This window comes from Belonocnema kinseyi, chromosome 2 (assembly GCF_010883055.1).
Source record: "Belonocnema kinseyi isolate 2016_QV_RU_SX_M_011 chromosome 2, B_treatae_v1, whole genome shotgun sequence".
In the NCBI taxonomy this organism is placed as follows: domain Eukaryota; kingdom Metazoa; phylum Arthropoda; class Insecta; order Hymenoptera; family Cynipidae; genus Belonocnema; species Belonocnema kinseyi.
Window position 1 is genome coordinate 168,499,379 of NC_046658.1, and position 17,007 is coordinate 168,516,385.

Genomic DNA, 17,007 nt, shown 5'->3' on the forward strand with positions numbered 1-17,007 from the left:
TCTTGGTTGAAAATTGAACTAACTTTTTGGTAAAACATTGATGTACTTGATTAAATTTCGTTTTCCCCGGTGGACAATTAACCTTCTTGGTTGAAAATTAAACTTTATGGTTAAAAATGTATGTAATTTGTTGAAAATTTATATTTTTTTGTAAAAAATTCATTTTCTTGGTTAAAAATTGGGGGTTTCTGGTAAAAAATTAATCTTCTCGGTTAAAAATTAATATTTTGGTAAAAAAAACTGTCTTTTATAATTTAAAAATAATCTTCTGGGTTGAAACTACAACTATTTGGGTAAAAACGTATGTAATTTTTCAAAAATTATTATTTTTTGGTCGAAAATTAACTTTTTGGTTGAAAATGAAACTTTACGGTTAGAAATTTAGATAATTTGTTAAAATTTTTTTTTGTTGGTAAAAAAATTCATTTTCTTGGTTAAAAATTGGTTAAAAATGTATTCTATTTTTTGAAAATTCTTATTTTTTGGTAGAAAATTAACTTTCTTGGTCGAAAATTTAACTTTTTGGTGAAAAATTTATATAATTTGTTAAAAATTCATATTTTTTGGTAGAAAAGCTAATGTTTTTCGTGAAAAATGCAACTGTTTGGTAAAACAGTTTTTTTTTTTTAATTATCGTTCCAAATTCAAATATTTTGTTAAAAATGCATATTCTCTTGTTGAAAATTCAACGGTTTTGTAGAAAATTATATTTATTTTAAAAAATTGGAAATTAATTATACTGAATAAAGATTTAACTACTCCATTTTTGGTTAAAAACGCGTTTTTTCAGTTTAAAAATTGATCAAATAAAAAGGGGACCAACTGTTTAGTTTAAAATTTATGTAATTTGTTGGAAATTCGTATTTTTTAAAAAAAGACAATGAACCTTCTTGGCTAAAAATTCAAAAATCTGTTTAAAAATTTATATATTTTGTTAAAAATTCTTCTCGTCTGACAAAAAATTAATCTCCTTGGTTATAAATGTATCTATTTCGTAGAAAACTGATATTTTTATTTAAAAATTCAACTGTTTTGTGATTGCTAAAAAAATGGTCAAATAGTGTCAATACTGCAGTGAGTCCGAGGCCAACATTTTTACAATCTAAAATAATTTCTTCGAGATCTTACCTGACCAGGATATTGATGGCTACCAGCGTAAACTTCGTCTTGCGAGTCTCTCCTATATACCTAACACAGAAAAAAATTGTAGCTTTGAAAAATCATTTCAATATTCAAGTATTTTAAACCTTTCAAGGCCAAAGCCAGGGTGACGATTCGGCAGAAGATTTCAAATTCCCGGTTAAGTTTTTCAATTTTTCTCAGGTAAGTGCAAAATAAATTAATTTTTAGACAAATACTTAACTTTATCACTAAAAAAAACATCAATTTTTTACAAAAAGTGGATAAAATAGTTAAACTTTTGATTGAAAAAATTAATATTTGATAAAAATAAAAATTAAACGAATTTTCAACAAAATAAAATGATAAATATTTAACTGAAACACTCGATTTTTAACCAAAAAGATGAATTCTCAAAAAGGAAGATTAATTTTGAAATAAAACGATTAAACAAAGTATCATTTTTAGTTTAAAAAATTAATTTTTAAGCCAAATACCGAAACTTAAATAATTAAATTGTAAGTTCAAAAAATAATATTTAACCAAACTAATGAATTTTCAAATTTAAATATGGAATTTTTAATTAAAATTAATTAAATTTACAGTTTAAAAAAATACTTTAAAAAAATAATAATAATTAAAATTCGTTTCTTTTTTAGACGAAAATTTGTTTCACTAAATGAAAATTTAAGCATTATATTTTTGGTAAAATTTTTTTTTTTTAGTTGAAAATTAATGTATTAGGTACAAAATGATTTTCTTATAGTGGAAGATTAATTTCTTTGGTTGGAAAACAAAATTTAGTTAATTCGTTTTTTTTTAATGGAAAATTCATCTTTTTGGTTGAAAATTAAATACTGTGATTAAAAATATATTTCAATGACTGAAAATTCGTTTCTTTTTAGTTGAAAACTATTTTTTTTTAGCTGAAGCTGTAACTATTCCGTTTTTGCTTGAAAATTTATATTTTTAGTTGAAAATTAATTAATTTGCTGAAAACTCGTTGTTTTTATTTCAAATTTAATTTTCTAATTGTAAACTGAACTATTTTAGTTTTTGTTTGTAAATTTATCTTTTTTAGTTGAAAATTTATATATTTTATGGAAACTATCTTTTTTGGTAGAAAATTCAACTTTTGGGTTTAAAATTGAATTATTTTGTTGTTAATTTTTTTTATTATTGAAAAAACATTGTTTGAATTGAAAAATTAATTCTTCTACTTTTGGTTTAAAATTATTTTTTTTAATGAAAAAAATAAACTATTTTGTCGAAAATTCTGCTTTTTCTGTGTTGAACCTTTATTTTTCTAATTTCTTAACTATTCTAATTCCGGTTAAAACGGATCTTTTTGAGATAAAACTTTACGTAATTTGTTGAAAAAGAGATAAAAAATTAATCTTTCTGGTTGAAATTAGCTTTTTCTTATTTAGATTTATTTTTTCTAACTGAAAATGTAACTGTTCCATTTTTTGTCGGAAATTAATCTTTTTTGATAGAAATTTAATCTTCTTGGTGGAAAATGATACAATTTCGTTAAAAATTGATATTGATTTTATGAAAAATTAAGTTTTTATTGAAAATTTAATTTATTTAAAAATTTCAATTTAATTAAGTAATTATTGCATTATTCTATATTATAACTCTCATTAGTTGAAACAGTATATTTTAAGTTTAAAATTCATGTAATTGGTTAAAAATGATTTTATTTTAGTTCAAGATTCATAATATTAGTTAAAAATTCACTTTATCTATTCCGCGTTTGGTGGAGAATTTACGTTTTTTGATAAGAATGTAATATTTTTCGTTAAAAAATGTCCTGTTTTGTAGAAAAGTTACCTATTCTATTTTTTGTTAGGAATCCATTTCTTTGGGCGAAAATAAATATTTCGTTTTAATTAGTTGTTGTTTTTTTAATTTTTTAATAGAAAATTCACCCTCTTGCTTGAAAATTGCACTATTTGGTAAAAACAACAACATATTTTTGGTTGAAAATTCATCACCTTTTTCTTGTTTATTTGAAATTTAGTTTTCTAACTGCAAATTGAAATATTCTAGTTTTGGTTTCTAAATTTACCTTTTTAAGTTGAAAATTTATATATTTGATTGAATTGATTGAATTGAAATTAATTTATTAAGTATTCATTTTTTTGTATGAAAATTAATTTCTGTGGTAGAAAATTTAAATATTTTGTTGCTAAAATTCGTTTCTTTTTTGGTTGAAAATTTAGTTATTTTATTTTTGGTCGAAAATTTATCTTTTTTGTTGATGATTTATAATTTATTTAACTATTATATTATTTGTTGAGAATTCATTTAATTGATTGCAAAAAAATATTTAGTTAAAAATGACTTTTTTAAAATAAAAAAATAATTATTCGGGTTGAAAATTTCACTATTTGGTAAAAAAATCGTATTTTTGGTCGAAAATTCATTACGCTAATTAAAAATTAATTTCATTGGCTGAAAGTTTGTTTCATTTTAGTTGAAAATTAATTTTTTTAGCTGAAGCTGTAAATATTTCATTTTTGTTTGAAAATTTATATTTTTAATTAAAAATAAATTAATTTTGCTGAAATCCCTTTTTTTGTTTAAAATTTACTTTTCTAACAGCAAATTGAACAATTCTAGGTTTTGTTTGATGTAAATTTATATTTTCTAGTTGAAGATTTATATATTTTATGAAAAATATCTTTTTTGGTAGATAATTCATCTTTTGAGTTTCAAACTGAATTATTTTGTTGAGAATTCATTTCTTTTAAATCGATGGTTTTAGTTGAAAATTTAATGCATCTATTTTTGGTTCGAAAGTCCTTTTTTTGAATGGAAACAAAATATTTTGTTGAAAATTAATTTTTTTGTTTTTTGTTGAATCTTTATTATTTTTAAATTTTAAGTATTCTAATTTTGGTTGAAAATAGATATTTTTACATGATAATTGATGTACTTTGTCTTAAGAATAAGTCTTTTTCGTTGAAAATTAGTTGTTTTTTTTTTTAATTTAGATTTAAATTTTCTAACTGAAAATGTAACTGTTCCGTTTATTGTCGAAAATTAATCTTTTTTGATAGAAATTTATTCTTCTTGGTTGAAAATTATACTATTTCGTTGAGAATTTACTTTGCTTTTATGACAAATTAAGTTTTTTTTACCGAAAATTAAATTTCTTTAAAAAAATAAACTAATTAATTATTATATTATTACTCTCATTGTTGAAAACCTCAAATTTTTGGTTAAAAATTAATCTCTGTAGTTGAAAGTTCAACTAATTTGTTGAAAATCTAAGTATTTTATTTTTTTGGAAAATTTATCTTTTTAGTTGAAAATTCACGTATTAGGTTTAAAATTAATTTTTTTTTAATAGCAGAATCATAATTTTGGTTTGGAATTCACGTTAACTCTGTCATTTTTTTGTGGGAAATTTACCTTCTTCTCCCTTATTGATAGAGATTTAATCTTTTTCGTTAAAAAATGTCCCGTTGTGTTGAAAATTTCAATATTCTACTTTTTGTTAGAAATTTATTTCTTTTGTTGATAAACAATTATTTTTCTAAAAATTATTTTTTTTTTATAGAAGATTCAACTTTTGGGTTGAAACTTCTACTATTTAGTACAAAAACCGTACTTTTGGTTGAAAATTAAACACTAATTAAAAATAAATTTCTTTGACTGAAAAATCATTTCTTTTTAGTTGAAAATTTATATTTTTAGTTGAAAATTAATCAATTTTGCTAAAAACTCGTTTTTCTCAACTTAAAATGTACTTTTCTAACTGCAAATTATACTATCCTAGTTTTAGTTTTTAAATTGATCTTTTTTAATTGAAAATTTATATACTTTATTGAAACTGTATCTTTTTTGGTAGAAAATTCATCTTTTTGGTTTAAAATTGTATTCTTATGTTGAGAATTAATTTTTATTGTTGAAAATTGACGGTTTTAACTGAACATTTAATTTTTCTGGTTTTAGTTAAAACCCCATTTTTTATGCAAAAAAACAACCTGTTTTGCTGAAAATTTATTTTTTTAACCTTTATTTTTTGTAACATTTTAGATACTCTAATTTTGGTTGAAAATAGAACTTTTTTTATATGAAACTTTATGTACTTTGTTGAAAATGAGTCTTTTTTGGTAGAAAATTTATCTTTTTGCTTGAAAATTAGTTTTTTCTTCATTTATTCGAACTGAAAATATATCTTCCATTTTTTGTCGAAAATTAATCTTTTTTGATAGAAATTTAATCTTCCTGGTTGAAAATGACAATATTTACTAAACTTTTTTACTACAAAATAGAAATTTAAAAAAAGGATGAAACAGTAAAACTTTTGATTCAAAAAATTTATTTTGAAGAAAACGAAAAAACCCGAATTTTAAACAAAATGATAGTTAAATTATAAACCAAAAATTTGAATTTTCAACTAAAATGTTAAATATTTAACTGAAACACTCGAATTTTTTACCAAAAAGATGGATTTTTAAGAAGGAAGATTAATTTTCTACAAAAAAATATATGAATTCTTTAAGATCTAATTAAATTATGATAAGTATTTTATTTTTGATGAAAGAATTTTCTTTTTAGTTGAAAATTAATGTGTTTGTGTATAAAATTATTTTCTTCTAGTTAAAGATTAATTTCTTTGGTTGGAAAAAATTTCATTAATTCGTTATTTTTTTTAATAGAAAATTCATCTTTTGGGTTGGAAATTGAATTATTTTGTTAAGAATTAATTTTTGTTGTTGAAAATTGATTGTTTTAACTGAAAATTGATTTCTTTTGTTTGTCGTTAAAAAACCATTTTTCTGGATGAAAAAAAAACAAACTATTTTGCTGAAAATTCATTTTTTTAATCTCCATTTTTTTCCAACATTTTAGCTATTCTAATTTTGTTTGAAAATGGATCTTTTTTTATATGAAAATTTATGTACTTTATTGAAAATGAGCCTTTTTTTGGTAGAAAATTCATCTCTTTGGATGAAAATTAGTTTTTTCTTCAATTTTTCTAACTGAAAATGTAACTGTTCCATTTTATTTGTCGAAAATTGTACTGTTTTTGATAAAAATTTAATCATTCTGGTTGAAAATTCCACTATTTGGTAAAAAAAATCGAAAATTTTTAGTTGAAAATTCAATTTGCAACCAGTGTTCAATTAAAAAAAAAATATTAATCTTCAATTCGAATAGTTAAATTATAAATCGAAAACATGAATTTTCAACTAAAATAATAATTATTTAACTGAAACACTCGATTTTTTAACCAAAAAATATGAATTTTTAAGAAGAAAGATTAATTTTGAAATAAAAAGATTAATTTTCTACAAAAAAATACATGAATTTTTTAAGAAATAATTAAATTATGATGAGTATTTTATTTATGGTAAAAATTTTTTTCTTTTTAGTTAAAAATTAATGTGTTTGTGTATAAAATTATTTTCTTCTAGCTGAAGATTAATTTCTTTGGTTGGAAAAAATTTCATTAATTCGTTATTTTTTTTAAATAGAAAATTCATCTTTTGGGTTGAAAATCGAATTATTTTGTTAAGAATGAATTTTTGTTGTTGAAAATTGATTGTTTTAACTGAAAATTTATTTTTTTTTGTTTGTCGTTAAAAAACATTTTTCTGGATGAAAAAAACAAACTATTTTGCTGAAAATTCATTTTTTTAATCTCCATTTTTTCCAACACTTTAGCTATTCTAATTTTGTTTGAAAATAGATCTTTTTTTATATGAAAATTTATGTACTTTATTGAAAATGAGCCTTTTTTTGGTAGAAAATTCATCTCTTTGGTTGAAAATTAGTTTTTTCTTCAATTTTTCTAACTGAAAATGTAACTGTTCCATTTTATTTGTCGAAAATTGTACTGTTTTTGATAGAAATTTAATCATTCTGATTGAAAATTCCACTATTTGGTAAAAAAAATCATTTTTTGGTTGAAAATGCAATTTGCAACCAGTGTTCAATTAAAAAAAAATATTAATCTTCAATTCGAATAGTTAAATTATAAATCGAAAACATGAATTTTCAACTAAAATAATAATTATTTAACTGAAACACTCGATTTTTTAACCAAAAAATATGAATTTCTAAGAAGGAAGATTAATTTTGAAATAAAAAGATTAATTTTCTACAAAAAAATACATTAATTTTTTAAGAAATAATTAAATTATGATAAGTATTTTATTTTTGATGAAACAATTTTCTTTTTAGTTGAAAATTAATGTATTAGGTACAAAATGATTTTCTTATAGTGGAAGATTAATTTCTTTGGTTGGAAAACAAAATTTAGTTAATTCGTTATTTTTTTTAATAGAAAATTCATCTTTTGGGTTGAAAATTGAATTATTTTGTTAAGAATTAATTTTTATTGTTGAAAATTGATTGTTTTAACTGAAAATTTATTTCTTTTGTTTGTCGTTAAAAAACCATTTTTCTGGATGAAAAAAAAACAAACTATTTTGCTGAAAATTCATTTTTTTAATTTCCATGTTTTCCAAAATTTTAGCTATTCTAATTTTGTTTGAAAATAGATCTTTTTTTACATGAAAATTTATGTACTTTATTGAAAATGAGCCTTTTTTGGTAGAAAATTCATCTCTTTGGTTGAAAATTAGTTTTTTCATCAATTTTTCTAACTGAAAATGTAACTGTTCCATTTTATTTGTCGAAAATTTTACTGTTTTTGATAGAAATTTAATCATTCTGATTGAAAATTCCACTATTTGGTAAAAAAAATCGAAAATTTTTAGTTGAAAATTCAATTTGCAACCAGTGTTGAATTTTCAAAAAAAAAAAAAAAAATTATTAATCTTCAACTCGAATAGTTAAATTATAAACCAAAAACATGAATTTTCAACTAAAATGCTAATTATTTAACTGAAACACTCGATTTTTGAACCAAAAAAGATAAATTTTCAACAAAAAAAAAAAAAAGGAAGATTAATTTTCTACAAAAAAATAATAAACTTATAGCTAAAAAAATAATATTCAACTAAATAGTTGAATTCTGCAGTGAAAAAATAATAATAAATCAGAATTAAACTCCCCGAATTCTAATTAAATCCCCGGTCAATAATTCGCCACCCTGAAAAAAAGCTGCAAAAACTATTCTTTTTTTATTTCCTGAAAATAATAAATATACTTACAGGCACTATGACACTAATGGGTGGAGTAGCCGGTTTATTATACTCCTGCCTCGTTTCCCCATCAACAGCTCCACTCTCCAAATCCTCCCTCGACTCAAAATCCTCCTCCTCCTCCTCATCCTCCGACTCGCTGATATGAACCGAGACCTGATTAGTGTCCGGCTTGGTCCACTCGAAATAAACCCCAAATCCAATGTCGTATCCGTCAGTCGCGAACTCCCAGAACAGACAGGCACCATCTTCATGGGTCGGCACTCTCACCGTCACCGTCTCGCCATGTCCAACTTTAATCACCGCATCACCCGCCTCCTTCCTAATCGTACCTTTGAACTCCTCGACACCATCCCTCGTCCACATCTGCGCCGGCTCAATCGGCGGCCAATCCTGCTGATCATCCTCATCATCATTCTCATCATCCTCCTCCTGCTGCTGCTGCTGCTGTTGATTCAGAAGCACGGGAGCAGCTTCCTCACTCTCCTTCTTCGGTTTGCTCTCAACAACCACAAGACTCTTCTCCATTTTCTCCGGCTCGCGATCCTCGATGAGAATTTGATTCTGGTGCAATTGCTGCATATATTTGTGATAATGCTGCTCCTGCAATTGTCTGATGAGGACACCCTGCTGCTCTGGATTGCCGGGATATTGCTGCTCGGCGTACGCTCGGAACTGATGATACGTTTGCTGATTCAAGGCCTCCTGAATCTGTCGCCTCTGATTCTCCTGCTTGAGTCGTTCCTCCTCTTCCTTCTCCTTCTCCTCCTCGAGCTCCTTCAGTCTTTTCGCCTCCTCGACTTTTCGCGATTCCTCCTCCTTCTGCAGGCGCTGCTTCTCCTCGACGTCACGCTTTTGCGCCTCGACGACTGTTTTGAAAAGGGGACAGAGTTTGTCGAGTAAAACGACAAAACCCTCCATCGCCTCCTCTCTTGAGATGTCGCCCAAATTTTGCCAGGCTAGTCGCCTGTCCTTGCCGATGACGTCGAGGACACCTAAGGGTGGGGCATTTTCGGCGGTGCATTTTCCGTGGGTAATTTGTTGGGTAAAGGCTACGAGTTTTAATTTATCCTCGTACGAGAGGTGAACGGCTTTACCCTCTTTTTCTGAAATCAGAGGATTTCAGAGGGGGGCTTAGGTTAATTCGGTGAAAAAAAGGCATGTTTTTAATAATTTTTTTTTTGGCGATACAGATAGTGTGAATTTATTCAGTCAATTTCCATATAATTATGCAATATTTAAACAAAATTTTCCTAAATTTTTATTGCAAAATATTGAAAATTGAGCGAGTAAAGTGACCGCCTCTAAAAAAAAGTTGTTATTGCGGTGTACATCATAACTCACAACAGAATCATGTGAAACAAAAAAATAAAACTGCATTTGTTAAAGGAAATGTTTCTCAATGTAACCCTAGGAGGATTTTTTTCGAGTTTCAATTTTTCGTAGCACTTGGAAGCCAAAAAAATCGATTTTCCCTACAAAAATCGGCTAATTTGTTATTATAAAATTAATAGTTATTTAAAAAAAGCTCCCAGGGATACCTGCTGAATTATGTGTAGAAGTACTGTGTAAAATTTCAAAACGCTTGGTCCAAAAGATTTTGAGTTATTGATAGAGTTCTGTGCCATTTATATTACTTTGAGAACGGTAATGAGAATGAGAATATTACCGAGAATATAACCGAGAAATAAATTCTCTAAAAATTTATGAGAATTTAAGAATTTCTTTTCATTGATAGAAAATTGCATTTTTTGGTTAACTTGGAACGATTTTTAAATGTTGAAAACACATTTTAAGCATATAATAAGCATCCGCTTCATTATTTTAAATGGAGAACACTTCCAAGAAAGTATTGCTATTATACATTCCAGATGAATCTGAATGCATATTATATCAGGGTGGCCGTTTTAATCGACGAAATAAATTCCCGGTCATTTCCCGATTCGCAAACATTTTTCACGGTCAATGAAATTTAAAAAATGGAACACTAAAGCTAAATGTTGATCTTTAAAAATTGAAATTAAAAAGTTCTTAAGTTAAAAATTTTGTATTCAAATGCTCAATACTTTGCGCGTATAAAATTGAAGGTTAATAACATTTTTCAATATAAAAAAGATATATCCACATTATAATTTTCAATGTTCTAAATTAAAAAATCAATCAATGAACTTCAAAATTTTTAAAATTACATAATTTTAAGGAATATTAAGCTAGAAACATCAAAAAGTAAAAAATTTTAAACTTAACACTTCTTAATTTAGAAATTCAATTATTTTCTTTTTAAATAGTTTAAACATCCTTGGAAAGGTTCAAAATTTTATTTCAAAATCTTGAGAAATCTAGAAATTGTTTAGAATTAAAAATTATTTTGAAAATTTTTTTAGGAACTTCTAAATATCTGTCAAAATGAATTGAATTTTTGCTGCAATTTTCAGAAAATCCTGCAAATTTTAGAAAATTTCTTTACAATTTGGATTTATAATTAATAATTGAACATTTATTATTTATAGGCGAAATTTGAGTAATTTTAAGAGATATGTAGAAGTTTTGAAAAGATTTGAACTTAATGTAAAACTTGAAATCATAGCCTTATATAAAACAAAATGTAGATTTTCGCAGATTTTAAACAAAAAAAGTAGATTCTTTTCAAGAAATATGAATGGATTTAAAGGAATAAAAACATTTTCTTAAGATTCCTAGGAAAATTAAAAATAATTTCATTTTGAAAAATTATTGTAAAAGAATATTTAAAAAGTTTTTCAAAGATTTAAACAAAATTTTCAAAAAAGATTCTACAAGAATTTCAGAACATTTTCTCAAATTTGCATGATAATTTTTAATCTTTTTAAAACTACTAAATATCTCTTAAAATTACTTAAATTTTTTCTACAAATGTTAATTTGTAAATTATACATCAAAATTAAAAAATTTCACTTACAAGCTAAGCATTTTTGAAATACAACAATTAAAATTGTAACGTTCAAAGTTTAAAAGACTCTTCGAAATTTTAACGATTCCAGGTTTTATATGTCAAACAATTCAGTTAAAGATTCTTTAATTTAAATATTTGGCTTCAATTTACTTGTCTTAAATAAAAATTGAAATACTGTTAAATATTCAATAATTAATATTTTTTTTAATTAAAAATTTCAAATTGAATGGGTTAAAAATTGAATATTTTAGACTGAAACAATATTTTTAATTTAATAAAATTCTTTAATTAAGAATATATTATTAGGCAGTTATTTTTAAGTTGAAAATAGTTTATAAACATTCAGTCACACGTTCACATTTGTTTAATAACTACGACTTTCAAATTGAAACCGTTTAAGTTTTAACGTCAAAATTCTTAAATTTTGAACTGGTTTAAAATTGTTTTGCCAAATCGTTTTTCTTCACTTTTTACTGCTTAAAGTACAAATAAATTTTAAAAAATCATTTATTTATTAAATAAAAAATTTTTTTATCCAAAATTTTCAGCATCAAGGGCTGTTATTTTTTATTGGTTCAAGTCTTTAAGAAATCAATTTAAAATTCTTTCAATTAAAAATGTAAGCTTAGAAATAAAAATTATCAATGTAAATTTTTAAAGTGAAAAAATTTTGAATTAAGCATTTTAAGCTTAATAATAGCATAATTGAAAAACATAACAATTTCACTAATTATTTAAAAACTTTTGAAATCGAACGTGGACAGATTTTTCTTCTACAAATTTGTAAAATTCCCGGTCAAAAAAAAATTCACTGTCATTTCCCGGTTTAAAAAAATTCCCGGTTTTCCGGTCCAGCGGCCACCCGCATATGTTATGCCGGCGCTGAAACTGCTAAATATGTAACAGTTTTTAGTTGTTACAAACAAAATATGTTATCATAAAATATTTATTTAAAATCTTATCTTACCTACAATTAAATTTTTAACAAAATATTTGAATATTCAACCTGAAAAGACAAATTCACAACGAAAAAGTGTCATAGCTTATATTATAATAAAAAAATAATTAAATTAATACAACAAAAGAAAAGAATTTTGAAACGAAAAAGACGAATTTCCAAAAAATAAAGATTTTTCACTCAAAACATAAATAAAAGTTTACCTAAATTATTGAACGTTCAAGCCAAAAATAAAATATGACTTTTTAACCAAAAATTAATTTTCAACAAAAAAAATATAAATCTTTAACAAATTTTAATCAAAAAGTCGCATTTTTATTTTTAAAAAATATTGAAATTTCCTCTAGAAACAGATGAAGTTAAAAAAAAAGATACAATTTTAACAAAAAAAGGTGAATTTTCTTTTTCGAAAGATTTCAGCTGACTTTTCACGATCATAATATAAATCTTCAAACAAGAAATAAGTGTCTATGAAAAAAATTCAATTTTTAATCTAAAAAGACGAATTTTTTCAACCATAAAGTATGCATTTTCAACAAAAGAGTTAAATTCTCTACCAAATAGTTCCATTTTTATCTCCAAAAAATTAAATTTGGTACAAAAACAAATTAATTTGTAATAAAAAATGACAAATTGCTTTTTCAAGTCGAACTTTATTCAGAAAAGATTTCAATTCATTTTTCAACACCAAAATATAAATTTCAAACAAAAAGTGAAGTTTCTACGAAATAGTCAAATAAGAAAATAGTATAATAGTTTAATTTGCAACGAAACAGTTGCATTTTTATCCAAAAAGATGACATTTGACTTAAAACAGATAAATTTTTAATTAAATAAAAACAAAAATAAAATTTTAAAAATAGTTTACTTTCTATCCAGAAAATATTTCAGTTATTTTTTAACACCGAATATGACATTTAAACAGTAGAATTTCCAACTACAAATTATGACTTTTAACAAAATTCTTCAATTTTCATCCAAATAAGTTTTCAGTTTACTTTCTAACAAGAAAATAAAAGTAGTAAAACATTTACAACCAAATTATATGTCTTTCAAAGAAAATTATTACATTTTCAACTAAATAATGAAATTTATAACTAAATGGCTAATCTTCAGAAGAAAGTTGTGAATTTTGAAAATTCAAATCTTAAAATACTTCATTTTTTTAAGTTTTTAACGTGTCCTATTTTCGGAATTTTATTCCTAAACTATTCAGATTCGAGATTCTTCAAATAAAAATTAGATTGTTAAATTATAAACGCTTTTAATTAGAAATGATAAAATTTCAATTCCTTTCTAATAAAATTGTCTGTTTAAAAAAAAATGTAATCTGGAATTTTTCAATTTGCAATGTTTTTAATTAGATATAATTCTGTCTTAATTCGTTTGAATTTTAAATGACCGAATTTTCAAAATTGTAATCGGAAAATATTTCATTTTTAACGTTTTAAACTTGTTCTATTTTCGAAATTTTCTTATAATCTTAAATCATTGAAATTTGCGATTCTTATATTTAAAATAAAATTGCTACAATTAATAAGCTTTACATTAGAAATGATAAAATTTTAAATCTTTTCTAATAAATTTATCAAATTTAAATAATTAATTTAAAGGTGTACAACTTGAAACGCTTTTAATTAAACATAATACCACTTGGAAAACTTGTATTTCAAGGCTTTTCCGCAAGAGGATTATTTAATGCTAGTATTTATTAAGTAATGTGAGGCAATTGAATTTTGCGGTTAGAATTTCAGTCGAACAGTCTTAATTAATTAATAAGCTACTGTTTTGCATGTTTTAAATTCCTGAATATGTTATATAACCTGAACGTAAATTCTCGGGAATTTAAGAACTTTAGTTATTGGGAATGGTTAAACTGCGATGCGCCACCTGGTGACAAAAAATTGAACTGGAAAGAATAGACACAATTTTAACAATGCATTTTAATTTGTGCATAAAAGTATTTTAACATTTTTTTTGTGAAGTTTCAAACTACTTAATGGATAATAAAAGTCTTTATCGGAAACAAAGTGTTTTAGATGGAATTTACATATTATACAGTGAAAACCACACACTTTGAAAGAAATATTTTTCTAAAAAAGAAACCAATTATTGTTCTCTTTATTGTGATTTTCAAAAGATCATAAACTTAAATGGACTTATTTTGAAGCAAAAATGAACTCAAAGTAAATTTTTATTAATTTACACATGAAATATTTATTATTTAAAAATCTGATCTAAAAGTTAGGTAAGAATTCGTATTTAAATGCCAGTCGTCTATTATTCGTATTATTGGCATGATATGGATAAAAGTTTTTGCTACATACATTAATATATAGTTTATTTAAGCTTAAAATACATTGAATCTCACATGAAATAATGAAATCATTGTATTTTTTTGAAAAACCTATTTTACAAAAATGAGTTTTTTTTCACTGTATAAGATGGAAATTTTATCAAAAACTATTTGTTTTTGATAAATATTTGTTTTTAGTATTCAATCATTGTTTTATACTTCACAAAACAATCCTAAAAACACTTTTATGCAAAAATTAAAATACTGTTTAAAATTGTGACTATTCTTTCTAGTTCCATTTTTCGGCACCATGTGGCCAAATGGTACACCACCATTCCCAATAACGTACACGGACTTCAAAAATCACAAGTTTCAGGAAAACGCTTTAAAGTTTTGCACACTACAAAATTCAAAATAAAACTCGATAATTTTTTTATACTAAAATACTCATAATTCCGTCCATTTTTGCTTTGATCGTCTTGAAATTCTGACACAATATTCTTGAGATATTATGCATTTATCTAAAAAAAATGCAAATGGAAAAAAGTGTAACCTCCCCCTCCCCCCTTTGCTTAAGGAAAAACATTGAATAGTGAATAATAGCGCGGTTTTCATAAATATGCTAGAATAAAGAGAGAGAGAGAGAGAATAAACAAATTGGTACTCAAATAGTACGAGATTGTACAATCGTTAAACGATAACGATTACCGAGAATATAATCAAGAAATAAATTCTCTGAGAGTTTATGAGAATCTCAGAATTTCTTTTAATTAACAGAAAATTACATTTTTTCGTTAACTTCTCGGTTGAAAATTCAACTCTTTTTTTTTATTTTAAAGTTTACCTGCTTCAGCAGAAATTAAATCTTTTTTTTGATAAAAATGCAACTGTTTGGTTAGAAATTAAGCCATTTTACTCTTTTCTTGAAAACTTAACTATTTCTTAGAAAATTTACTTTTTGTTTAAAATTTATATTTCGGTGTTGAAAAATGAACTGAAATATTTTCTGGGTGAAAGTTCCACTTATTTAAAAAAAATCTGTTTTTCTTTTTTATTACAAATTCATATGTTTTAGTACAAAATTGATCTTTTTTGGATAAAAATGAAATTATTTGGTAGAGAATTGAACTATTTTGTTAAAAATTCATCCATTTTGGTTGAAAAAATTCGTCTCTTTGGATTGAAAATTCAATTTTCTTTGGTAGAAAATTATTTCTTGTTAAAAAATTCATAGTTTGATCGTGAAAACTCGACTAAAATCTTTTTCAAACGGAAAATCAACTCTTTTTTTTTTAAATTTATCTTTTTTATTTAAAACTTCATCTGTTATAGAAAAAATTTCTTTTTTTTGTATGAAAATGCAACTACTGTTTGCTTAAAAAGCGTTCTTCTTTGCTTAATAATTCATCTAATTTGTTTAAAATATTTGGTTAAATCGCTTTGTTAAGAAATCACTTTTTCTGTTAAAGATTTATATTTCAAGTTGAAAAGTTATCTCGTTGATTAAAAGTTTAATTATTTGGTTAGAAATTAATTGTTTTTAATTGAAAAATCAACTACTTGGGTCCAAGTTAAACTACATTGTTAAAAAATTTTGTTTATTGAAAGTTTAAGTCTTTCGTTGAAAATTTAACTGTTTAGTGGAAGATACTTATTTTTTGTTTGTTTAGAATTCATTTATTAAAAGAAAATGAAAGTTTTCAATTTTTTAAGATTGATATTTTTTAGGTAAAAATTCGGGGTTTTTTTGTGTGTAAAAAACTACTATTTTTTAGTTTGAAAATTGAATTTTTAGAAAGAAAATTTGTCTTCTGGTTTAAAGATTCAATAATTTAGATAAACTTTTTTTGGTTTTAAAATTCTTTTCTTTTCTTGTGTAAACTTCATTGTTTTATGATTAAAATATAAACTATGACACTTTTTCGTTGGTAATATGTATTTTTAGGTTTATTTTGTTAAATGGTTATCTTTTAAAGTAGAAAATTTTTTTTTGTTTCAAATCAATTAATACATTAGAATATTTGTACATGAAAACATAGGATAAACCGTTTAATTTTTAACGAAAATAGTGGAATTATTTTAATAAAATTAATATATCGATATTGAATTCAAAATTAATCGATCTAAATTTTTTCGACTCAATTAATGAATTTTTCAACTGAGTTATTGAATTTTCAACCAAATTGTTGAATTATGAACTAAAAAATATAAATTTTCTAACTCAAAGTTAAATACTTAAACTTTCAATGCAAAAATTAATTTTCAAAAACTAAGAACGATGATTTATCAAATAAAAATTGAAGTTATAGTTTTAGGTAAAAAAGTTAAAGTTATGTATATTCAACTGTGTTTGATTAATTTTAAATCAAAAAGGTGAATTTTTAACCAAAATAATAAATCTTTAAAATAAATAAATAAATTTTGTTACCTGAATTTTGTTTAAATTTTGTTTAAAATTTACATTTCTAACTAGAAATTGAACTATCCTAGTTTTGGTTTGTAAATTTATCTTTTTTAAACGAAAATTTATATATTTTATTAAAACTGTATCTTCTTTGTTAGAAAAATTAAT

The 17,007-nt window shown here is 23.8% G+C and overlaps 1 protein-coding gene across 1 annotated transcript in view; it reads right to left on the minus strand.

Annotated features, from left to right (window-relative positions):
* Positions 1-17,007, minus strand: part of LOC117167556 (Golgi resident protein GCP60) — a 23,876-nt gene that overhangs the window by 2,289 nt on the left and 4,580 nt on the right. The window contains exons 2-3 of the mRNA XM_033352579.1: positions 8,259-9,355; positions 1,129-1,188 (exon numbers count right to left, since the gene is read on the minus strand). Of these exons, the coding sequence (XP_033208470.1) occupies positions 1,129-1,188; positions 8,259-9,355 (1,157 nt within the window). The remainder of the gene's footprint in view (positions 1-1,128; positions 1,189-8,258; positions 9,356-17,007) is intronic.